A 27,271-nucleotide genomic window follows, 5' to 3' on the forward strand; every position below is an offset into this window, starting at 1 on the left:
ATGAAAAAAATCTACTCTACTCTCCTCTCTTCCTCTCCCTCTCCCTCTCTCTCTCTCTCTCACTCTGATCACAGCCACTCTTCTCTAAGCGTGCAGTAGTGTCATTATCTGAGGCATGCTCGTCTCTGCTTATTTGCCTGGACAGGGTTATGTACACTCTCGGTCAGCAGTGACCTTTGTTCTGAAGCTCATGGTCCTGCTACTTCGCAGGTGACAGCGGGCCTGGGAGACATATGCCATATGTCTGGGACAATCTGCCTCACGGTGCTCGGCAGCACTCTCCAGTCAGATGAAGCTTACTGTAACATTTAGTCGATGAGTCACTGTTACTTATGGAAAAAATCGACACGCTTAAGTGCCTTTTACTTAAAAACAAGAGTGCTCTATAAAGATAACGTACGATACGCACAGTCATTCAGACAGATTGTAATGCTCTGTGTGAAATATCAGGGGTGAAATTGTGTTTATTGTTTTGATTGACTATAAAAGAAGAAACTATTGCTGCACAGATAGAGCTGAAAATAGTGGTGGTGATGTGATGGGGTGAAATCAGAGGAAACCACAGCAAGTAATACTGGTTTTATTACTAACAGTAGACAAATTAATCAATACATGAATGAATTATCAAATTATACAGTCATGTGCAAAAGTTTGGCCACCCCTGTTCAAGTGAAAATGAGTCACACATCCTCCACAGAGAACACACTTCTGCACCTTTAAATGCACAATTACTGTGTAAGTAAATAATGAAGCTTTGTATGTTTTGTTTTATTTTTTCCAATATGATTACATTTTTTAAATCTCAAATAAAAGCAAATAAACAAAAATTGTGAATTGACATTTGCAAAAAATGCCAGATTTAGGTTTGTTCCCTGTAGTACGATGGCATGTTAAAAAAAAAAATTCAATAATAAAGTAAAAAATGTACAGAGTACGAATAAACTTCAAACTTCAAATTTCAAACTTCAAATTTCAAGGATAAAGTGAGCTAATTATACGGAGCTGCCATAACGGGGTTGCAGCTTTGGTTGCTGTACAGGCGAGGACAAAAACGCCGAGCGCACCAGAGCTCCACTCACTCCGTTAGGATCGATCATTTTGATAATCGTTCTCATTATCTCCTGCGAAACTACATGCATACATTCCTCCGAGTCTGTCCGGTTCTTCGTTCTAAATAAACAGTTTCTTGGTCAGCCATTTCACTTACACTAATCTCAATCTGTGAAATTGGTGAAATCGATATGAAAGTATAACTCTACAAACTCCTTAATGTCCCTCGTTTTAATACAAATAGGTTGCTATTTTCCTTTTGCAAACCCTTTTGGCCAAAACATTGTAACTTTTCCTGGCATTAATGGCACTTTAATGTCATAAGTCTATGACTTCATGAAATATTACAAATTTGTTCTCGAGGTCTAATATTTATTTTTCTTAACAGTGGCCCTAAAACACAGTCATACTGGAGAGGGTGTATTCACTCATAAAATCAATATAACGTAGTTTGATTCAGTGTTCAAACATTTTCTGTATATGACTGTATATTAAATTAATTATGCAGTAAATAATTGGTATAATGCACTGTACTGTTGATATGTCATATAAAATGTCGTAACTTTTCTTTTCTTTTTTTTTACACCATTTAAAAATGTTAGCTTTAGTTCATATGAATATTTCATGAAGAAGGAACAATCAATATGTAAATACAATGCAATTGCATTTAACTGCATTAACTTTAAGAACATTTTTTTCTCTCTCCTATGAAGCTATTATATCAGAGATACTATTTGTGTTATGAAAGCAATGATATGATACATGTGGTCATTCCAACAGACCGCAATACCCCACAGGAAGCACAGAGGATGACATTGGTTCTGTTGTTTCTCTGCACCATTAAACGACATCATTGCACAGACAGAACTTTAAATCAAGGTGGTGCTGCGATGGTGCAAAGTGAGAGGAAACAAAAAGAGGCTTGATTAGTTGACGACCTGAATAAAAGTTAGTAAATCAATTAAGTACAGAAATGATATTAAGCTGCAGTACAAACTGTGACTAAGGCATTATTCAGAATACCCAACAGAACTAAAGTAAACTCGCAATGCCACAATATTCTGAGTAGAATTTAGACACTGATGTGTGTGGAAATGTGACCATTCAGGCAATAAGAACAGTGCAGGATTTGAATTGTTCCTCTGCAGTAAACCAGTCACTTGGCTGTGTTAGACAGTAAATACTACTGCTTTTCACTTCCCCACCATATGGGGACCTCGTAATCAAAGCTAGTGTACAAAGTCATTGTTGTTTACCACAAAGGAGTGTGTTGTGCTTCAGTGAACTACATAACTGTAGGAAGTAGAGAGAGAAAACTCTCCCAAACTGAGCTGGAAGCCACCAAAAGTTTGAATCGAGTGAGAAAACACAAACCAGCACAAGACATAAGCAAAGTATGGCCAGAATGCCTGATGAGGTGGGTTATTTCCTCAGCTCTGGAGACATGTGTTTGTCTGTGTGTATAGTCAAAAATAGACGTCTGGAAATGATCTTATCATGCCTAACCTCCTGGAAAGACTTTGGCTTTGTTCCATTAAACTCTTTAAAATCAGCCACCACAGTTGTTGGTCTATCACTATATAAAGAGTCACTGCGTTGCCTTTATTCTTGGATAAACTGTAAGCATGTTTTACAATTTCAGATCACCGTGGAAATGCTTATTGTTGATTTTTTAACCCTTACAATTTGCAGGCAAAACTGTAGGCAAGTTCCTGCCTTCATAACTTCAGAACAGTTTAAAGTACAGACATGATACGCATATCAGCATTCACATATCACAGACCATATACCAATTATTTACTGCATAATTAATTCAGCAGACCGGCAAACTAGCTGGTATTGAGCTGTGGACATCATTGAGCTGTGACATCAACACCACTGGGTATTCGGCTCGGAAAATCATCTAATATCCTAATATTATTGCTATGCTTTTTGGCTTTCATATTACAACAAAGGGTTAAAACAGTCACATGACATCAGATCACTCATCACACTCTGCCCTCACAATCCAGTGTGATTTCATCCACCTGTGACCAACCATAAGCCAGCAATCCAGCTCCAAACTCACTACTGTTATATTGCATCTCTGTATTTAGCCTTCATATTGTAAACAAAGGATTAAGAATAGCGACATGATTCATACACTGGAACACTCAGAGGACCCTTTCGTCACAAGCCAGAGTGAGAGAAACCAGCTCTGACATCACACAACCCAGAAATACAGCTCCAAACACAGCCATAACCACTGTAAAACGTAGCAAAAGAAGATAGATAGATACTTTATTGATCCCGAAGGAAATTTAGGAAAACCTGCTATTAGCTCTCTGCTTTAGCTTCCATATGGCAACAAAAGAGTTAAATCTGAGAAACATTAAAAGACAGTTATAGTGTGATGTTTATGCAGCTTAGGTGTCAGGGTCACTGTTAAAACTGAAAGGTCAGCTCCACGCAAAATGATATAGTAACTGATTTCATCGCTTTTCTTGAGTCGACCCAACTTAAGTACGCAGGAGTTCATGCAATTCAGGCTTCTGAAAATATGCCAGATGGGACTGTTTGATAGAAGGAGTGCCAGTTGGGGGATAACTTTAGTAAAGAAAGCAAATTCAGCTGTTTTTTTAATCCAACTGAGATACAGACATAGAAACAGTAGCTGGGAGAACTTTTGACTCAAAGTCTGAGTTGGGTGAACTCTGGTGTCCTCAAGTTGAGCCAACTCAAGAAAAGCCACGTAATCAGTTACTATATTGTCTTAAGTTGAGCACACATCTCTTTTTTTACAGTGAGTCTGATTTGAGAAAGAAGCACAAGAGCCTTATAAAAACTTGAGCTCAGCTGGACAAGAGGGAGAGGACCACACAAGCAAGGAAAGGAGTTTAACTTGAGGTTAGGTGCTGCTCAAAAACAGTGTTAGCACGTGTATTTCAAGTCAAAAGTAAAATAAATGGTCAACCTGCACTATACTTTTTCCCTGGACCAGCACAGACGCTTTTAAGGGTCAGTCAGTCCAGCCGTGGGTTGGGGAACTGAGCGCCGGAGTCCATTAGAGTTTGCTGACCCTGCTCAAACACACCAACTAAACCTACCAATTAACTGATGAGTTGAATCAGCTGCAGCAGGTGGGGTTCCCCGCTGAGAGGGAAACTCAGGTCATGAAGAGCCAGATTCCTGACCCAAAATGTGTTTCCCAAAGTTGATTAGACAAAAACTGTGTGGACGTTCTTCACATGCAGTTGGATCTTTAGGGAACCAAAAGTAGTTCTTCTCTGGCATCATTTCAAAGAAACCCTGCTCAGCACCTTTATTTGCAACCTCTGTCCACAGGCACCATAGTGGCCATTCCTGTGGCTAAATGGAAATTTGGTGACACTTTATTTTGGGTGGTCATTTTTGAAAACAAAACACTCAATGGACTCACTAACATGTCAAAAACATATGAGGGTTAAAATTAGGTCTTAGGGTTAGGATTAGGTTTTGGGTTGAGGTTAAGGTTAGGACAAGGATTAGGGCCAGGTTTAGGGTTAGGTTTTGGGATGAGGTTAAGATTAGGGTCAGGATTAGGGTGAGGGATAGGGTTAGATTTTGGGTTGAGGTTAAGGTTAGGGTTGGATTAGGGCCAGGGTTAGGGTTAGGATTTGGGTTAAGGTTAAGGATAGGGTTAGGATTAGGGCCAGATTTAGGATTAGGTTTTGGATTGAGTCAACAAAACATCTACAAGATATTTATTTTAGTGTATTCAGGTGCTTCACTACTGTTACTTCACTGATCTGTTGGTGATGTGTTACTGAGAATCTGAGTTTATTAATCATCTAAAAATTATTTATTAATCATCTACAAAGGACCACTCCAAATAACGTGTTACAAGCACTTTAACTAACATTATGACATTCCCTTTAACTCATTTGAAATCAGATTAACTAGAACATTCTTGATTCTCTGTGTGTGAAATGTTGGGACTCTGTTGAGCTGCTAGTGAGCAATGATGGTTGAAACCCCACTGCTTTGAGAACAATACAAACCTGTCCACAAAGACGGTCATGCTGAGACAAAATAAACAGCACAAATGCAACTTTCCTCATATCAGAACCTTGTGTACAACTGCCACAACAAATACAGCCTTTAAACCCAATTAAAAAAATCTTTTGACTTGCTTGATCCAGAAGGTTTTGTAAACAGTGTACAATTGCATTAAAATATTCCATCATAGTTCAGCTGAGAACCTTCTAAACAGGTGAAAGTTGTCTTCTGTGAGAAGGGGTTAAGAGTGTATGTTTGTGTGTGTGTGTGTGTGTGTGTGTGTGTGTGTGTGACCCTGCCTTCCTCTCTGCAGTGTCAGACTAAGCTTTGATCAGGCAGTTAATCTCCATTAGTTTATTCATTAGACTTGAAGAACTGCTGTAGTGCTCACATTGACATGGGAGGGAGAAAAGCGCAATGACTTCAGAAAAAAAAACCCGCAAAAGATAACAAAGACTCCCCATAACAGGTGTCATATATAAATAGATCAAAGGGTGGAACACTGGAGCACCCCCCCACATTCACCCCTCTACCTTCAAGAACACCCCTCCACCCCCTCTTGCCTCTATAAAGCATGAGACTCCTGAAAGGATGGCATGCAGAAAAAGCAGAACAAGAAAGAGGCTGATCAAAGACCTAGATAAAGTCAGGGAGATAAACTAGGGACTCAGAGAACTATACATAACTGCAGGCTTTCACTATAGAACTATATGCAAGAGCAGAGAACTGGGTCTTCTGTCTGTATATGGAACAGCTCCAACGGTTACGTAAAGACATACGTTCTGCAGCGCCGCTACAGCAAATGTGTGAAGTGCGATGCATGGTGCACAAAATACAAGAATCACTGCAGGAAAGGTTACAGAGGGCTGGAGTGACAGACAGCTACTAAGAATCAGAGAGAAACTAAGCAAGAACTTGGAGAAAACTTTCTCTGCTGCTCAGAAACAAACAAACAGAGACTCAGCACATTAACAGTCAAATACTAGTGTATCGTCTATAATGACAAACTACTGATTTTAATTTTAGTAGTATTGATATGTTACAGAAACACACACAACAGCGCTGGGTGTTGCAGATTGTTGTAATATAGAAAAATAATGAAAAACTTAATAAATAGTATGCCTTCTCTCGTTCAGTCCTATGTAACATTCCCTTTAGCGTAAGAATGGGTTCTAACCTGTTTGGTGTCTGAAGTTTGCTTCTCTAATCCAAAGTAGCTTGGAATTAATGTGCATTGGTACATCAAGTGTGTACAGTACTGTCTACAGCCCATGTGTCCAAACATGACTGGCCCACAGGCCAAGTCAGGCCTGTGACACAGACATATATGACCCATGAAATTAATCTATTTCTATTTAATTTCTATGTGCAAATCAAGTCCAGACTTCAGTATCACTGAGTATGTTTGCGATGACTTGGACTGTGAAAAGCAGCCAAAGCAACCAAGTTCTAAGACTGAACTTGTGAAAAAATATCCTTGTGGACACAATAAATACTGAAAAAACAGACTGATTGTAGATTGTAAAATACACTGTATTTAGTTGTTGAGACTTCTGTGTAATTTTCTGTTAAACACGCATTTACTGCATTTTTTCCTGACACTGGAAAATGAAAAACTTGGTTTTAAAGGCTGTTTTAACAAAAATAAACAGAAGAAGGGTGCTTTCTGAGCTTGGAACGGTACCTTTCTTCTGTGACACAGACTTCTATTACATTAGCCTGAAGCTTCAGGGCAAAACTTAAGAAGCACACTTAGACACCATTCCATTAAGAAGACAAATCCAAACAAGCTCTTTTATAACATCCTTTTAGCAATAAGCAGTAGTGATTAAGAAGAGTTCATTAATGTTACAAGGGCAATCTTAAATGTATCATGTGATAATTTTTATAAATGTGTTAATTTATGAAATTTAATTTTTGTAATACTGCACAACACTAACACATGGACCCGTGCCCAGACATACCCATACACCCTCATGTACACAGAAAACAGCATAAGGAGTGAAATGTTTACCTGCAGCAGCCAGTAGCACCTGCGGTGGAAGGTGGGGATGATGGAGGAGTGGACATAACAGCCATAGAGACACTGCAGAAAGAGATATCACAGAGAAAGAGGGACAAACACACAGTTAGTACAGCACACAGTATCTCACGAATCACCCAATCCCTCTCAGATCCCCACACACGAGCATCTGAGCTGTAAACCATAAGACAACACTGCTAATGTCAGCGAGGCTATTTCAAGGTCATGGACATCACTAGGCAGGTGTTGGTTCTCTGATTATGCCTGGTGTTTTTTTGTCTTGAATGTATCTCCAGTGAGCACATGGCTGGTTTTTTGGCTGGATAGAGTGGAAACTTCTAGTTCCATTGACTCACATTAAAAGTAAAGTAGGTTTTTTCATTCTCCTATAAATTCATCATTTTGGAGATATGATGCTTTCTTCTGATGTGTGTGTGTGTGTGTGTGTGTGTGTGTGTATATATATATATATATATATATATATATATATATATATATATATATATATATATATATGCTAATGAAAGATGGAAGGTGTAAACAGGGCCAATAATCCAACAGCAGTATTTTCATTATATGAATGCAGTTTTGCCTGTAAATGATAATTAAGACACTAAGACTCGATGTGTTTCATTGTTAATCAAATTCACAGTATTGCAGTAGCTGGGAACAATTCTGTTTTATCAAACAAGAAACGTTCTATTTGAAAGCTGCATGCACTGCAGTCATAGCAACATGTAGTGTGGGAGCAACTGGAGTTCAGGTTGGAACTACAGGTGGTTTGAAAGGGCACAAGAAAATGCATTAACATGAAACAAATTAGTAGCATTAATTATTTATCACATTACTAACTTGTTAACTCTGACACCACAACTTCTTCTTATCAAATTCAAATCAGAATTAAACACTTCTTTTATTCATCTTTACGAACATAAATGCACAAAATAGCAACTTTAGAATCCACATTTCTGACGGAATCTCTGCCTTTTTCAATGAGCTGAGATTGAGAACTAATATAATAGAATATATCACATAACAACATGCTTGTGTTCTCTCTGTATAACAGAACTATAACATTTAAGGTTTATTAAAAAATGATGAGGCAGTTTCCAGGGTCTGACCTGCACACAGAGCAGCCCTACAGACCTGCTGATCACGAATACATCTAAGTGTCCTTGGAGACACGAGCACTTCACTGGGCTGGTCTAGCGTGAAGGACCAGTTGAGGATTCAGGGAGGTGTGTCTGCTGCTTGGTTTGTAAATAGTCTTGGCTGTTTAAGCAGCAGGCAGGATATAGAAAACATGTATGTGGAGCAGGGCTGTTATTGGCTGTGGCCGTTTTGCCTTTGTTCCAAACGCTGTTGTAAGCGCTTAAGCCTCAGAGCTTTGGCCTTTCAGGAATAAATCAAATCTCCAATTCTGTGGTTACAGCCCTCTACAACGCACACAGGGAATGACTATTTATCTGAGAAGAAAAGGAAAACAAAGCTGTCTGAATACAAGAAGTCCCATCTTATGAGTGCGCAATACACACACACACACACACACACACACACACACACACAGAGACACACATGTGTGTACACACACACACACAGATACAGACACACATACACACACACATATATACACACACACACACACAGACACACACATGTGCGTATACACACACACACACGCAAGTATACACACACATGCGCGTATACACACATATGCACAGAGACACACATGCACACCCACAGACACACACACACGCAAACAAAATATTTATTACTATAATAATAGTAATAATCTTCTTCTTCTTCTTTCGGCTGCTCCCTTTAGGGGTCGTCACAGCGGATCATCTGCCTCCATCTTGCCCTATCCACTTGGCCTCTCTGGCTTTATCTCCAAACTGCTCCACCTTCACTGTCCCTCTGATCTGCTCATTTCTAATCTTGTCCATCCTTGTCACTCCCAACGAAAATCTCAGCATCTTCATCTCCGCCACATCCAGCTCATCCTCCTGTCTTTTAGACAGATCCACAGTCTCCAAACCATACATCATAGCAGGACGCACTACTGTCTTGTAAACCTTCCCTTTCACTCTTGCTGCTATCCTTCTGTCACACATCAGCCCTGACACCCATCTCCACCCACTCCATCCTGCCTGCACCCTCTTCTTCACCTCTTTTCTACACTGTCCATTGCTCTGGATGGTTGACCCAATGACCCAGTGGTACTCTTTCTGGGCATGAAACCAAACTGCTGCTCACTGATCTGGACCTCTCGCCTTAGCCTTGCTTCATCAACTCTTTCCCATACCTTCATGGTGTGGCTCATCAACTTTATACCTCTGTAGTTACTGCAGCTCTGCACATCACCCTTGTTCTTAAAAATGGGGACCAGTACACTGCTTCATCCTCTCACTCTCCAGGATTTTGTTATGTCATCTGGACCAACTGCCTTTCCATTCTTCATCCTTTTTAAAGCTGCCCTCACTTCCACCTTACTAATTCTCTGCACTTCCTGATCCACTATCTCTCCCCCCGTTGTCTTCCTCTCTCTCTCGTTTTCCTCATTCATTAGTTCTTCAAAGTACTCCTTCTATCTACTCAACACTCTCTGTTCACTCACTAGTACATTTCCCTCTCTATCCTTTATCAGCCTAACCTGCTGTACATCCTTTCCAGCTCTCTCTGTTTAGCCAAATGATACAAGTCCTTTACTCCTTCTTTACTGTCCAGCCTCTCATACAGCTCATCATAGGCCTGAGCCTTTGCCTTTTCTTTTCACTGTGCGACTAGCCTCACAGTACTCCTGCCTACTTCCTTCATCTCTCTGGTTATCCCTTTTTCTTAGCTGCCTTCTTCTTCTGAATACTCTCCTGGACTTCCTCATTCCACCACCAACTTTCCTTGTCTTTGTTCCTCTGACCAGACGAAACACCCAACACATTTTTGCCAGTTTCTCTCACCACCTTAGCTGTAGTTTCCCAGTCCTCAGGTAGCTCCTCACTGCCCCCAAGGGCCTGTTGCAATTTTTCCCTGAACTGCCTGCAACCATCCTCCTCCTTCAGCTTCCACCATCTAATCTTTGGCTCTGTCTTCACTGTCTTCCTCTTCTTTTTTTCTAATCTCATTCTAGATGACCACCCTATGCTGCCTTGCTACACTTTCCCCTGGTACCACTTTACAATCTCCAATCTCCTTTAGGTGGCATCTCCTGCTAAGGATATAATCCACCTGTGTGCACCTCCCTCCACTCTTGTATATCACCCTGTGTTCTTCCCTCTTCTGAAAATACGTGTTCAGCACAGCCATTTCCATTCTCTTTGCAAAATCTACAACCATCTGACCTTCCGCATTTCTGTCTTTCACACCATACATACCCAGCACCTCTTCATCCCCTCTGTTCCCTTCACCAACATGTCCATTGAAGTCTGCACCAATCACTAATCTCTCCTCTCTAGGGACACCATCTACCACTTCATCCATCTTACTCCAAAATTCCTCTTTCTCCTCTAACTGACAACCAACCTGTGGTGCATATGAACTGACCACATTCAAAATTACACCATCACCCTCCAACTTCAGGCTCATGATCCTGTCTGACACTCTCTTTACATCCTCTCTACACCATGATAGAACAGTTTGAATCCACCTCCAATGTTCCTGGCCTTGCTCCCTTTCCATCTGGTCTCCTGGACACACAGAATATCTACCTTCCTGCTCTCCATCATGTCTGCAAGCTCTCTGCCTTTACCAGTCATTGTCCCTATGTTCAGAGTCTCTACTCTAACCTCCACACTCCTGCCTTTCCTTCTCTCTCGCTGCCTTCTAACCCGCCTTCCTCCTCTCCTCTTTCATGGTCTTCGACCTACAGTAGTCCAATTTCCCTGCTGGTCATCAGCACCGGAGGCAGTCGTTGTTAACCCAGGCCTTGACCGATCCAGTATGGCAATCATATTTGTGATTCGCATGATAGTTTTGGCACAAGTTTTACGCCGGATGCCCTTCCTGACACAACCCTCACCATTTATCTGGGCTTGGGACCGGCACCAGAAGTACACAAAGTACACACATAATGGCTGGTTTAATAATAATAATAATAATAATAATGATTATTATTTTATTTATTTTCCAAACAGTCAAACTCATATTTAAGAAATCTGTATTTAAGTGTCTTCTCAGTAGAGGATGTCTTACGTTTTTTCACTCAGAAAATAAATGTCAATTTGCCCAAGGGCCACACGAGTGTCCACAACACCTTTCATACATTTAACATGCAGCTCAAAAACACAAATGGAAAACAATTTAAGAGAAGAAAATAGAAAGAAGATTAAATTTTCTTTATCTAAGAAATTACAAACATGAAGCATAGCATATGGGTTGGAGTTAATGTACGGGTAAAAAAAAAATATTTATGTGAGTGGTTTCCATGTTTTTTTTTCACATCCACCTTGAAGTGTTCAACAGAAACAGCAGCTGATGTTTTCAAATGATACAAAAGAGAAAAATGCAGAGGTTTAACCATGATGGTATGTAACTACCTCTATGACTTTTTTAAGCCTAAGCCTAATCTTAATTGTAACCCTAATCTTAACCTTACTTACAAAAAATGCTTTTGCACTTCCCTTTCAGTTAAAATTAATCATTAAAAATAAATAAAATCCTGGTCTTCACATTGTGGCCTGCCCTTTCATTTTTGTCCTGAGAATATACCAAAACAAAGACTCCCCACCCCACACTCACACACACACAGTCACATAGCTCAGCGTAATATGTTTAATATTTTGTGAAGCTGTGAGTAAGAGGAGGGGGCTGAGGGCAGACCGGCGCTGCCTCGACTGGTTGATGTGGAAATGGAGATTTGATATGCGAACTGCATTCGTCCTGTTTAACTAAACAGAAGTTAAAAAGCGCAGCCAGTAAAAGGAAGTGTGTCTGAATAAACAGTCATTTGCCAACATCAAACAGCCCTGATTAATTATACCAACGAACCCGAGCACAGCGAGCCAGCCTGAGACTGAGAGACACGACCAGCGACCAGCACACACTGAGACACACAGGCTGGGTAGCAGACCTCTCTCTCTCTCTCTCACTCACTCACTTTCTCTCTCTCTCTCTCTCTCTCTCTCTCTCTCTCACTCACTCACTTTCTCTCTCTCTCTCTCTCTCTCTCTCTCTCTCTCTCTCACTCACTCACTTTCTCTCTCTCTCTCTCTCTCTCTCTCTCTCTCTCTCTCTCTCTCTCTCTCTCACACACACACACACTCACTCTCACTCTTACTCTCCCTCTCACTCACTCTCTCTCACTCACTCTCATTCACTCTCTTACTCACTCACTCACTTTCTCTCTCTCTCTCACTCACTCTCATTCACTCTCTTACTCTCTCACTCACTATCTCTTACTCTCTCTCCCTCACTCTCCCTGTCACTCACTCACTCACTCTTACTCTCTATCTAGCTATCTTACTCTAGAGCTTAGATCTTACTCTCCCTCTCACTCACTTTTACTCACTCTCCCTTACAGTCTCACTCTCTCTTTCTCTCTCACTTTCTTACTTTCTCTCTCTATCTAGCTCACTCTCTTACTCTCTATTCCTCTCAATCTCTCTGTCACTCTTACTCTCCCTCTCACTCTCTCTTACTCTCTCACTCACTCTCTCTATTTAGCTCTCTCTCTCACTCTCACACTCTCTCACTCACTCTCTCTATTTAGCTCTCTTTCACTCTCTTACTCTCTCTATCTCTTACACTCTCTCTTATTCTCTCTCACACTCTATCACTCTCACTCTCGCTTACTTTCCCTCTCTCTCTCACTCTCTATTCCTCTCACTCTCTCCCTCACTCTTACTCTCCCTCTCACTCACTCTTTCTTACTCTCTCTCTCTCTCACTCTCTCACCTTCTATCCCTCTCACTCTCTTACTTACTCACTTTCACCCTCTATCCCTTTCACTCTCTCTCTCTCATTCTCCATAAAGACATGGATGAAGTGAGTTTGGCATAGAAGAACTTGACTTACCTGACCAGAGTCCTGACCTCAACCTGATAGAACACCTTCCTAGAAGAGCTGAAGGTGTAATAGCTGCAAAGGGCTGGATTAAGAATGGGATGTCACTCAATTTCATATGTGTGTGAAGGCAGACAAGCGGATACTTTTGGCAATATAGTGTATCTTTCCTTCTTTCTTTCTATTCTTACTGTCTTTTTGTTTACCCTCTCGCATCTTACCCTATCACATCTCTCCCTTTTCTTCTCTCTCACTTTTTCTCTCTCTCTCTCCTGTCTTTCTTTTCTCTCAATCTCTCTTTTCTTTCTTTCTTTCTTTCTTTCTTTCTTTCTTTCTTTCTTTCTTTCTTTCTTTCTTTCTTTCTCACTCGCTCCCATTTGCCTTCTCTCTCTCTCTCTCTTTGGTTCTCTCTGGCTGTCATTCTTAAACAGACAGGTGAGTATATAGAAGTGTCTGTCCATGCTGATGTTCACTGTGAGGTTACAGACACTGCGCCTCTGCAGGAACAGAGCTGGTCTCTGTGTGGTCAATGTAGTAGTCAGCTAGTGATGAGTGACCACAGGCTTTAGTGAAAAGCACAGCCTGGAGCAGTGAGTCTCACTGAGACCGCTGATGTGGTCTGGTCCTCCTCTGCTGATTGGACAGGGGCTGGGCAGCTGTCTTGGGTTCAGCACCATGTACAGCGCCTGTAGAGTACGGCTCCAGGCCAAAAGCCCACGTATCAGAAGAGCCCATCTCTGATAACAGAGAACCGCCTGCATGCAGACGTCTCAGGCATTTCATAAGCAGCATAAAGTCCTGTTTCAGAAGATTGACGGATGAGGAGGAAAAACGCATGCTGCTTCGCCCACCGCGAGGACTGGGGAGTGAATAAATTAGCCCCAGGCAGCTTCTGTTTACCCAATTTAAGAAATACACAAAGCGTTCCTCAGACACAAACATGAAGCCCAGGAAGAGGCAGACTGTTGCACCTGTCAGACCCGATACAGGAATCAGTGTAAGCTCCATGCGTGCTGTCCGCTCGCTGCCAAACACATACAAACTCACGCAACGCACCATAATGAGGAGCTTTATTTCACGTACGCCAGCGAAGAAATAAAACTCGAGCTCGCGAGAGGGCGAAACCCACACGCGAGCAAACTTCGTAATGGCACAAAGGACATGCAAATGAGAAAATAGACAAAAGAAGGAAAAAAGCTGACGAGCTTATCAGTAATTCGATATGAATATCATTCAGCTGGTTTTTCTGATGCTCTCTCAAGGCTGCATGGCAATGTGACAAACTGACAACGACAGAAGCCATTATTTGCTGTCTGTGGGCTGTGACAAATGACAGCACATCAAATGGCAAGCAATTAAAGTGTAATTATATTCACACTATAATACAGACCCTCTCTCCATTACTCAATCTGGCTTCCCCATCTCATCACAAGGTTCAACAGTGACACAACAGGAGAATATCAACTACAGTCGTCCATGTATGCATGCCGCATTGTCAACACCACAGTGGAGGGCATCCATGACTGTCTTGTCCAGGATGTTTGAGCAGCTTAGCAGTAACTGTGCCTGATTAAGCACAATAGTCAGTTATATAGTTGTTTACACACAGATTAAAAGTAAAGTAGTTTTTTTTCCTTCTCCTGTAAAGTTAACATTTTCAATCCGCTTAAAATCCCAAGCTTATTATATACTAAGGCTTATTATTCAGTAACTACAGGGATTTCAATACAAACTAATGGAGCTTTTCTTAGGTTAGAGAAAGTAAGAGTTAGGTAGAGTTCAGTTAGAGTTAAGTAAATAAAGCTCAGTGAGGGCTTACGTGTGTATTAATGTGGGTTACCAAAAAAAAAAACCCTAATGATTGCTGACAATAAAAGAAATAGCAAACACAGTTATAATGAAAAATGAGACACCAGTCCATTTATGGACAGTAGCAGTGCTGAAGTGTGAATTATTACAGCTAGGCCTTTATTGCACGTACATGATACTTCTAATAGACTTTAACTTATGAAGAGTTTCACTCCAAAATGCCATATATTAATTTTAACATATTTATTATTGTAAACATGTGGTATTAATTATAATATGGCATTAAAATTTCATGTATGGGTACAGCCCACTCCTGGAAATGTACATCATGAAAAATGGAAAAAAGTGGTCTGTAATGTGTTTTGTAGCAAAATTCTTCATATATTTTACTCTGTATGTTGTTTTATTTTTTCGGTAAACTGCCCTGTCATAGAGCTGCTGCTTTAGCTTTCTCAACTTGGTTAGATTACTGCTTGCATCCTCAGTCAGGATAGAGTCATGTTATTTTTTTATATAAAATTTGTCCCACCCATTGTAAATCAAAATCTGGTTGCATCCACTCTCATGTTATTATTATCTATTGTGTGAGGCCTTCTGTTCAGCTCCTGAAGGCCTAACCAATGGGAAAGCTAGCTTGGCTATGTCTACCTAGATGCAAACTGGGGGAATTTTTTGATATGGACAATTTTTAAGATTTGAACCTTTTCCCAACAGTGAAACGAGCATATTACTACAATATGTGTAGAGTTTGAACACAAGAGGCTGAATTATTCTATAAAAATTACAAATATGTTCCCAGAAATCATTACACTTTCTCTGGAAGACTAGAAAGCCCCAAGGGCTCTCTATTGCTCCGAAGCACTTTTAGCTAATAATACTGAAATCATATAAACAGTAGTGACATTAGCTGATATGTGGGCTGCTTGTCTAGGCCCTAATATACTGAAAGAATCAAATTTACTTCAAATGTGTCTTTTCCATATGAATCAAATAAATCAGCTGAATTATTGCCAGAAGAAAGCAAAAGTGAAAGACAAAATGATACTGATGTATTATGTTTGAGTTATGTATCAACTTAATCCAGTAACTTTTTTTAATATTCTCTCAATTCTCTCAATATACCACTCAAGCTGCAAACAATAAAAAACAGGTCCTTTTTTCAATGACAATTCAATAACCATTGCACACACACACACCCTAGAGAACCACTGGCTCCAAAGGTTTTGTGAAAGGATCCAGGTGGACTGAGGTTTGTTAAAGGGCTTTAAACGGCGCGGTCAGCCACGGGACACTCAAGGCGGCTGGGCCGTGGCGGCTGCTGATGGGGACGTGCCAATTGCAGACGTCTCCAAGGGACATGTCCCACCGAGCCATCCATCAGAGCAGACAGGCGGTGACGGCAAGGCGAGCAACCTGCCCGAGATGGGAAATTCTCTCATTAGTCCATAATGATGTGTGAAGGCACTCTTAATCAGATGCTGGCACGTTATTTATGTTGTCAATTTGCCGTTTTTGCGCCTCGACAATACCGTCTGACTGTCAGAGCCAGCTTGCGTGCAGATGTATGCGCGGCTGGATGTGTGAGGAGGGAAGGTGCTCTGTAAGGAGGATCAGCTACAGTGAAGCACATGCTAACTTCTGAACTTGTTACAATGCATTAGACAATGAACTCACTGGGGAATACTCGATCATACAATTTGAAAACTCATTGGAGGCAAATTGATGAATTACCTCACAGGCTGATAAAGCGAGCCAAGAACTTGTAGATAATCAAGACAAATCTATTACCAATCAGTGAGACAAGCACATTTTTCATGTCTTGCCCATCTTCCTCCAGCAACACTGGCTGCTAGCACTCTCACTCTCACTAGTTGAGCTGCTTGTAGTTGAGTTGCAGTCTTGGCCGGAGCATTTCCAGAGTTTGTTAGCATGCCGGTTGAACTGCTTGTGCTGCTTTGGTGTCACGGCTTCATTAGGAGTGGATGGAGCATCAGCAGCTCCTGGATCAGTGAGGCATCAATATGTAGGCCTGCCTGAGGGGTTGCTGGTTCAGCCCCAGGCAAAGCCAGACTAATATAGCTCCCGTCTCAAAGTCGGCAGGAGCTCTGAGCGGGCCCTCCCTCGCTGGGAAAGCCAATCCATACCTCCTGCACGCTCTCTAGGCCCGCCTGTATCTATGCTGTTAGCTTCAGCTTGTTGGCGCTCTTTACTATCGACAGGGTCCATAAGCACTGTCGATTGCGAAAGGATCAGGGCCGCTGCATCACGGATGGAAGGCCAAAACCCATATACCCAATTATGACATGCTTCTTTACTTTTCCCAATAGTCCCCCAGCCTTTCACAAGCCTGACTGTTCCACAGCATCTATTCTGTCCTATTTAGACAAGAAATGTATATATTTGTACATACATAGCTTTATTTTTGATTTGTGATAAAGGATTAATAGGGCTACAGCTGTTCAAAGGTTGAAAGCAGACCCCACAGCAGATTTATGTGTAGGCAAAAAACTTATCTGATGTTTTCAATACAGTATGAGATCTTCTGTTATGACCAGGAGGACTACTTCATGTTCAGGTTTAAAATCAGTACTGGTATGACTTTCATAGGTATGTATCCAATTCTCCACCTGCACATGTTCAGCCCAAAAGGCTATGAAAACAACTGAAAGTCCTTTGACTGAATCCTACAAATGCACGGAACTGTCTAAAAAAAAAGTAAACAAATGAAGTGCTATGAAATTAAAGTATCAATAATAAAGATCTAAAGAGAAACAAATTTATCCAAAAGGGCGAAGGGGGTGGCTGATAATTTTACAAGGAGGATAGTTTTAGTCTTTTGTTTTTGATCAAGAGGATGGCATCAAACTTACATCTCCCATTAAATTGAACCCCAATTGTACAACTGGCTAAAATGTCACTCTATGAAAAAAGGTCTTAAATAAAATTAAATAAGCTGGTAATACATTGAAAGCCTAGCCCTGCAGTAGCTATATATTCCTTAATGAAGTAACCTAGTTCAGATGACATCAAGGCAGACCAGCTAAATAGGGGGACCACCATGCTCACCACAATGGCAGCGTTCACATGTTAATAGTTTTTTTTTAAATATTTATTTTTATAAAGCATGAAGCATGCTTGATAACAATGTATAGGTACGATAAGCATGTTTTTATGATCCTTGCCGCAAATTCTTAGATTCACTGGCTTGGTGGCCTCAGTGCCTAGTGCAGATTTTTTTTATCTGGCTACCCCGAGTCTGTGTTAGGCCCATGACAAAACAGCTAGTATGTGTGTGTGTGGTGTGTCGATACGCGCCCCCCACCAAGCACGTCTCACTGAGTAAAGACACAGTATTTGTTGATGTTCAGACCCGGGTGCTGGGCTCAGGGCCAAAGGCATTAAGTGGAATCGAATTCCACGAAACTAGCTTTAATCAGCAGGTTTTTAAGGTTAGAATTACTCTCTCTCCTCCAGCCTGCTGGCCAAGGTTAAAGGCTCATGGAGACAGCCTGAGGGGAGAGATGGAAGAGTGGGAGAGGGCAGTGCTTACTCACTTATAGCCATGAAGCCCCTCCCTACTGTACACACCGTCCGACACGGGGGCACCAAACTATGGAATATTCCCATGCTGGTCCCATAAACCTGTTTGTGTGAGTGAGAGACATAGAGAGGGAGAGAGGGAGAGAGAGCGCAACAAACAAGCAGGCAGACACAGCAGGGTGTGTGTGTGTGTGTGTGTGTGTGTGTGTGTGTGTGTGTGTGTATCGATTCCCCTGTAAGTATGACATCATCTCCAGCAGAAATAGAGCCATGGAGTAGGTGGCTTGCTGACAATGACAGCAGATGCTGTTCTAAAAAGCAGCCACGCACACATCCTGATCCCAGGCAGCCGGCAGAGCGATGAGGAACCGGCAGGAGAGCCATAGCGCACCGTCTCGTGGCAATTTAACCATCATCACTATTAGTTTCTCTGTGTCAGAATGCTTACAGAGACCACTCTGTATTTGTGCACCTGACAGAACGGTGGAAGGGACCAAACTTGGCCCCGGCCCATCGCTGGCCTTGGAAAGGTGATCCAAGGCCTGTGTAGGACGTTTTAACATGTAATGCCTTTGATACAACAACAGCTGAGAGCAATTTCAGCAAAATAAGTTAACAACACACTGCCAATGATGTGAAGCACTACTGTTACATGAAGGATTAGCTTTATTTTTAGCTGTGCTGAGTAAATCATTGTTGTACTGTTAGCAGCACTCAATGTACCCTACAATGATGTACTTTCATATGTCTCTGCTTTTAGATTTTCATTTTTACTTATGTACATACAATCTGTAACTTAACATACATGCTTTGTGAAGTGTGTCCTGCTGCTGTGGGTTCAAGGCAGTTTCCTCCATATCAACAATGCACTAACAAGCTACTTAAAAGTTAAAAGTAAGTTACAAGCAGAGATGGTATGTAATGAACTATATGCTTTCAAAATGGAACCATCAGGGCCTTCTAGGCCTTTACAGAAGGTCTAATGATTTCCAGGAACTAAAAAAATACATGTAGATACATTTTATTTAATTTTATTTAATAGAATCCTGCTTTCATTTAAACTTTGCATGTATTATGGAACTACTTTTATTCCTTTGTTAAGTTGTGGACGGAAACAAAAGCCTTCAGTTCTGGAAATGCATAATGGAAAACTGGCCAGTTAGGAATTGTTTTCATCTATGGTTCCTAAGTAGATACAGTTATGGGTTGTTAGAGCCGAAAAAACAGTGTTGGCAGCTCTAAACCACTTTGTCACTTTGACAAAAAAGTCACTTTGAAATTGCTACAAGGTAAAACATATGTGAAAATGTCTGTTAGAGGCTTCAAGTAAAACATGGAATGTCTTTTAGAAGTGTTCGATCTACAACTGTCAAACTATGTTCATGCAAATCACTGTTATCTTTATGATAACAAACTAGCAGAAGTTAGCATTATCGCAGAGGTGGGTCTTTTTGTCATGTTCTGACATTCATGGCCTGCACTGAAGGCCTGGTTCTAACGGTCACAGTTCACCACAGCATATAATGGTATGTAATCAGAAAAAGGCTAACTGTATTCTTTTAAAAGACTCTGTTTCCAATTAGATTGTAAACCTTGACAAGGACACACACTGTTACTGATGTATCAATGTATCAGCCTTTTACAGAGTGGCTATTTTTATTGTCTCGGGTACTTTCCAAAACTTAGATTTGTGCTTCTCAAGTAAGATTCTCTATGGGGTTTTCAATACCAGTTATCACAGCTCTAGCTTTAAAAGGGACACTTAAGTATTATTCTCTTTACTTTGTAATTTCTGTTAGCTATTGACTGAAGTTGTATTCAACCGCAGTGCCACAACTGAGAAAGTCAGCCTAAACCTAATTGTTAATTGTCACATCTAAAAAAACAGTGAGAAAGTGTACTAGTCATGCTGTCCTCTCTGCTGTTCCTCATTCCTCCTCTGTGCCTTCTTCTACAAAAAATAAGTGGCATATTTCTCTCTGTCCAAGTGCTGGTGATGCACGTGCTCCTAATACAAAGACAGGAGGCAATCAAAATCAGCAGGAGAACACTTGCTGTAAGTATGTATGACAATTGATGGACCTGTTAGTAACACTTCACACTAATTGTACATTTTATATGATTGATTATTAAAATCCCTGCATGCAAACAACCTACAAGTGAAGTCTTGTGGTAGACAGGCATTGAAGGAATACTGAAAAATCTAATTTACACAATTTTCATCCTAGTCTGAATATAGTTAATCAGCCAAGACATGTCTGGTATCCAAAGTTTGCTTCTTTAGTTGCGCACTGGAGTTACAAGGCTAATGTTGCCAACAGGCAATAGAAACCTCACTAATTAGCATGGTGCAAACTGCATTCACCCTTTTTTGCCTGAGACCTTGTTGAGTTGTTAATCTGAAACAGGCTTGCTTATATAGTTTCTGACTATAGTTTCTAAACTTTATGGCACCGTATTATCTATAAAAAATGGACGAAAGTGCCACAGCCTGAGTTTGTATATACTTTTACTTGTTTGCTAAATTAGCCTTGTTGATCCAGTGCAGCAAACTTCAAACACCAAACACGTCATGGCTGATCAACTACATTTAGAGTGAGGAGAAATTCTGAAAATTCAATTTTTTTTTTGCCAAGGAACACCTTTACATCATGGTTTCTCCCTCCTACTCCCCAAAAATGCCCTTGCTCCTCATCCTTTATTCATGGTCACATCCCACCATTGCCTTGGTCTCGCCTCCCCCCACTGCTCCGAGCCCACAGCAGGGTCAGCAGACTCCAGTGAGCTGAATAATGTACATGTGTCTGCATGAGGAGACCATTATTCATGTACTTCCCCATTCCATTACAAAGCCTAATGGGCAGACCGATCGACAGGTCAGTCCATGTTTAAGATGCAGTCAGGTCAGGGGCCGTGAGCTGCCAGTCACCTCCTACCATGGCCAAGAACAGCTGAGTCATGGTTCAAGGCTCTGGCAGTTCGTGAGGATTGTCAAAGTGTTTGGGGGCTGGAACAGGAGGAATTTAAAAGGATCGTTCAGCCAGTAGAACATTTTCCTCTCACCTCAAATGTGGTCATACCAGCCAAGACACGTTTGGTGTCTGAAGTTTGCTTCTAAGTCAAACGTGTTTTTTCACTTTTTGATTTCCTCAAACCTTGATGGCATTCACTCGGTTATGAAGTCTAATCAACACCATTCATTTTATTGAGAATGTATGTGTTTATTTCTGAAAGCAGTTAAAAATGTCCCCTAATTAAGCATGTTAGTTAATGCATTTGATGATTTGCTTTGTAGCCTCTGCCTTGTTGAAAAATCCTGCCTGTTATGTTAATGGTGGTTTCAATGAAATGGCAGAAACGTTTACGTTTTTCTATGGTGTTGTTTTTTTTTTTTAATTAAAAAAAATGTCTATAACTTTTAGCTTATGAACAAATTTAGTGATTCTTTTAAACATTCAAAGAGCCAAACAAACAGTCAAGCTGTCAGCTCTTAAAGGATCCTATTATATTGATTGTAGGAAATTGGATTTAAGCATTTAATCCAAAACTAGAAAAATTATTATAAAAAGTCAAAAATAGAAAGGCCATTTTTAAGGTATATTTCAGTGTGAAAATGCACGAGAAACAAACATAACCCCTCAGACAAACAGACAAAACCCCTCAAAACATACAAAAAAACACAAAAAGGCTTCCCCCAGTAAAACATAGGCATTTTCACCAGTGACATACTGTCTATGAAAAAATGAAAAATGTACAGCCATTTCATTTTGCACTGGAGCTAGAGGGCTAATTTAGCCAAACATTGATGGAATCTGATAGCACTGAGCAAACTGTATATCTCACACTTGCTTCAGGCAGTGCTAAATTGCTAAATAATTTCAAATGAACCTGCTTATGTGCTTTATGACATTGAAACACTGCTAGGTATAAAAATGAACACAATTCAGGCTTCAGTGTGGTGCTATTGTTTGAGCAATGAGACGCACCTCTATTTGTTTTTATAGATAACTTTGTGCCATGCAGTGCAAGAACATCCATGGCTGATCAGATACACGTTGGAGAAGGAGAGAACAGTGACCACAGGGAAATTCTGCCAAAAGTCTAAAATTGTAAAAAATGAAAGAAAAAAAATCAGATAAAAAAGCCCATTTCAGCCTAGGAGTAAAAGAGGACTGCAGGTAAAAGACTGATGATGGTGATGGTAATAAAAAAATAGAAGCAGTGCTTACATAAATACTGACTTAGCAAGACTACACTTTAATATGATTTCCCAAGGAACTCCCTGGACCACAGGTGGCCAACTGAAGGGGGTGTAGATGCAGTGTAGATGCAGGACTTAATAAATTGACAGCACTCACCGAAAACAGGTTTAATTTATAAAAAGTCGGCTTAATAAATGTTCTTTACCAGTTTGACTGGTAGGCCTGAATTTCTCAGGCCCCCGTGCTTTGGCTCAGGTAAGCCGTGCATTAAATCATTCCTGAACTAAATGATTAATTATGCAGAAATTTTGAAAAATTGGTTGATTTCCACTTTAAGAGGTGAGAGCTATGAGAGTGATCTTTAACCATGACATACACAGTTGCTGTTGCCTTTGAGGAAGAAAATTTGCCCGTGTAAATGCTCACAAAGGCACAGTCTCAGGATATTCCATCCTTTTGTTTGCGAGACACGTGAAACGTTTCCGCACAGGCCTGTATCATACTCGTGCATTTTGAAATGCTTGAAACGTTTTGGAGAAAATAGCAGGCAGACGCGGCAGCACGGCCGTGACAAACCCAGCCAGGTGGTTTACTTCAGCAAAACGTGCCAAACATTCAGAGTCTCAGCTCAGAAACTCAACACCTGAAAAATTACAGCCGGGCTAAATACCTGCAGGCAGGCAGGATTAATTAACAAAAAAGCTTTCGCGCACAGAATACAGCAGCGGCCCATCCTACGAGAGCCTGTAAAACACCAACACGGGCGGAGTGGAGCTGCGCTTTCCCTGCTGTCAGCTAGCCAGCCTGCCTCAGTGTAAAAGCCAGGGGAAATTTGTAGCGCTGCACAATTGTGTTAGAAGCGATTAGCACACCGTTACAGAACTCCCCTCTATGATCTATACGCACTCTAAATTTCCAATAGCTGCTCGACCGAGAGACGCTGTAAATCACAGCAAAGCCTACATAAAAAAAGAGGAGAGAGAAAGAAGAGGGAGTGTGAGAAAGAGAGAAAGAGAGCGAAGTAGTGAGAGAAAGAGAGAGAGTGGCAGAGATGGCAGATAAGGAGATAGATAGGGAGGGAGTGATGGAGATGAGGGAGGGAGTGATGGAGATGAGGACAGAAATAGGGAAAGACAGAAATGAATGAAAAGGGAGAGAGAGAAACAGAGAAAGAAAGGAAGGGTGAGTGAGAAAGAGACATAAGACAAAGAGAGATAAGATGAAAGAAAAAGAGAGAAAAGGAACAACAGAGATAGGTATAGGTAATAAAAAAGAGAAATAAATAAAAGAGAGAGAGAGAGAGAGAGAGAAGAAAGGGCAGAGCCAAGAATGAGAGAGACCGACAGGCAGAAAAAAGAGGGACATTGTAGAGGAGAAGAGTGGGAAGAAAAAAAGAATAGAGAGAAAGAGAAAGAAAGACAGCAAGAAACAAAGAAAGAAAGAAAGAAAAAAAGAAAGAGAGAGAGATAAAGGTTTGAGAAACGAAACGGGAGAGAGGGAATGGAAAGTGAGCAAGAGAAAAAAGAGGAAGAGAGACAAAAGAGGGTGGATGAGAAAGACAGAAACAAAGAAAAAGTGAAACAGAGAGGTGGAGAGCAAGAAAGATATATGACAGATATGGATATGGACAAACTGACAGACAGACAGACAAGAGAGGAAGGAGGGATGTTAAGGGGGCAAATTAAATGAGAAAAACAGAGATTGAAAAAGAGACAAAAGAGAGAAAGACATTGAAAGTGATAATGTGAGACAGAAAGAGGGAGAAAGACAGAGAGAGACAGACAGAAAGAGAGAGAGAATGATAGAGATAAAGAAATAGAGAAGGAGAAAAAGAGGGGTGAAAAAAGAAAGAAGGAGGGGAGAGAGTGTATGAAAAAGAGTGGAGGAAAAGAAAGAGAGAGAATGTAATAAAGAAAAAAAAGAGAAAACAAAATAAAGAGCATAAGAAAGAAATAAAGAAAGAAAAGGGAAGACAGAGAGAGATAAAGCATTAAGAAACAGGTAAAGAGAGCGGTAGCGAAAGACAGAGAAAGGGACAGAGAGAAAATGAGGGCGGCTGAGAAAAGAGGGAGACAGAGAAAAGACTGAAATAGAAAGATGGAGAGCAAGAAAGAGACATGAAAGATAAAGATTCAAAGAGGAAAACTGAGAAAACAGAGTCAGTGAGAAGAAAGAGACTTTCAAAGTGAGACAAAGTGTGAGACTCAGAAACAGACTGCAGAGAGAGAGAGAGAGAGAGAGAGAGAGAGAGAGAGAGAGAGAGAGAGAGAGAGAGAGAGAGAGAGAGAGAGACAGAACAGAAGTAACAGAGGAAGAGAGTAATCATTGGAAAGGCATCATTGGAGGAGAGGAGGAGAGGTTGCTTGATTACTGGTGAAAAGGGGGAGAAGAGCTGAGGAAGAGAGAGAGAGAGAGAGAGAGAGAGAGAGAGTGGAGGATGAATGCTAACCGGCGCCTGAACACACAGTGGCGGCTTTATCCTTCACAGGCGGAGGAGTAACAATCGCAAACACATTTTCGCTGGCCCAAGCCCTGGGAGAGATAAAAAAGCAATTTGTATTCTTTCCCTCTCCGCCGCCACTCACCCTCTCTCCCCGGCTGCATATTTGTAAACACAGCTTCGTCAGAGCTGCTTAATCTTCTCTACACAAACTCAGGCTGCAGGGGGGCACGGGGGGGAGGGGCACGGGTCGAGCGCAGCATCACATATCAAACCTACTCTCCATACGCCCTCACTCGCCTTCCACGACCTCTCACTTCTCTCTCACTCTTTCTCTCGCTCACACGGTGTTTGTAGGGCCGCGCGAGTCATTACTCACTATCTCGCTCATATTGAGTGTGTTGACAGCGCGGCTGAGGAATGGATGGACTTCAGTGTTTCAGTCTGAGCTCTGCTGTACTGGCCTAATACAATCAGCTCCGGAGATGGTACACTTTACACTCATTACGCAGCCAAGTGATCCAGCTATCTGCCTGAGCTTCCAGCCACCTCTGGGGATGGAGAGTGGAAATCGTGTGACGCAAAGGAGCAGCGCCTAAAGGCCTAGTCCAGGGGTCGGCAACATGAGGCTCTTTTACTGCCCTGATGTGGCTCCAAAGCAGAATGAAATTTTTAGATAAAAATGATCTTCCTTTGCAGTAAAATAAAGCTTGGTTGATCATTCTAACACAGTTTCAACAATAAATGGTCTTCAATACTGGAGTTAATGTATAACTGCTAATTCACCCTTTAACCCTGAACGTTGGCCACAGCAACACAGACAACAATCTCACCAAGCTAGCAGCTAACGAAAAGGCAAAGGGAAAGATTTGAGACAAACATTGATCATTTAAAGACGAATGGACTTGTTGGCATTTATAATCACTCCAGCTTGTTTCCTGATCTGTTTAATCTGCAACAAGTAATAGTCAAATACTAAAAGGTTGCAAAGCCGAAGTCATCATCTCTTTTGACAGTTTCTTGTTCGAATTCTCCCATTCCACCTTAAATGGTGCAGCAGTTTCATTCTCTTAAGGTGGAACTGGAATAAAACAAGAAAGCTGGAGAATGAGAAGCTGACAAAAGTCAGAAATTTTCAAAATCTAACACTGACAGACATTTTACAAGAATCTGTTCCACTTTTGAGGAAAAGTTTCCTGCTGGAGATGCGAGAAAAGTGGCTATAGCTGAGCTAAAGCTTAAAGCAGAGCAAAGTGAGTCTGCGCTTTCATTTGTATATTTTTTAGGCTGTACATTAGCACATACTGAGACATATTTACAGCCAAGATGTTATAATAAATATAAAATGTTGTGACTCTCAATGTGAAATGGCTCATCAACATTTGGGTTGCCGATTCCTGGCCTAGACACGCCAACGGAAATTTTGTGAGCAAAATTTCATTAATTTGAATGGAATTTGCCACAATGAGTGATAAAGGTCAGTAACAAAGTAAACTTTTGGGTATCTCAATTGTTCCCAAAGCTTGCAATTGGAATTATTTGGATATAATAAAATAAAAGTGGTATGCTGTTCACAATTTCCACGCATAGCAATAAAATATATTATTCATTATTTAACACAAAAGGAATAATGGCTGACTTAAGCTGCAAACCTAAACCCTGCTACCATCAGCCCTGTCAACAACCTTTACCACCTATATAAACTTTACAATCTCAGAAATGTTTTGAAAAGCTTTGGAACACAAACTGCTCCTTTTTTTGTAGAATGACGGCCTAAATGGAGGTTCAAATGCAACCTTTAATTTGCGTTTATAACAATTTCTTAAGCACATGAAGGCAGCATGCCTGTGTAGACACAGGGAGTGAGAAAGAGTGAGGAGAGAGATGGAGAGGCGGTGGCGCATTGGGCTAGCTCTGCCTCGCTGTGTTGTGTGGGTGCATGGCGGAGCATGGAGGCGTGAAATTAAACAGAGCGACACCTGCCAATACACATGCAGCAAAGCAGAGAGTCAGAGAGAGAGAGAGACAGAGAGAGAGAGGGAGAGAGAGAGAGAGAGAGAGAGAGAGAGAGAGCCTTGGCCTCCTTCTGCCTGCTCTGTCCCTGCTATCTGACATCTCTTCATTACAACCTATAGAGGCCAATTAAAGACTGATAGCCGGCCCTTAGCTACCCAGGCTTGGTGGTGGTGGGGT

The 27,271-nt window shown here is 41.1% G+C and overlaps 1 protein-coding gene across 8 annotated transcripts in view; it reads right to left on the reverse strand.

Moving 5' to 3' along the window:
• The window catches only part of camta1a (calmodulin binding transcription activator 1a), a 589,880-nt gene that overhangs the window by 132,506 nt on the left and 430,103 nt on the right, over positions 1–27,271 (reverse strand). For all 8 annotated transcript variants that reach the window (XM_017708645.2, XM_037541383.1, XM_017708625.2 and 5 more), the window contains one exon: positions 7,082–7,153. In XM_017708645.2, the coding sequence (XP_017564134.1) occupies positions 7,082–7,153 (72 nt within the window). The remainder of the gene's footprint in view (positions 1–7,081; positions 7,154–27,271) is intronic.

Source organism: Pygocentrus nattereri, chromosome 9 (genome assembly GCF_015220715.1).
Source record: "Pygocentrus nattereri isolate fPygNat1 chromosome 9, fPygNat1.pri, whole genome shotgun sequence".
Lineage (NCBI taxonomy): Eukaryota > Metazoa > Chordata > Actinopteri > Characiformes > Serrasalmidae > Pygocentrus > Pygocentrus nattereri.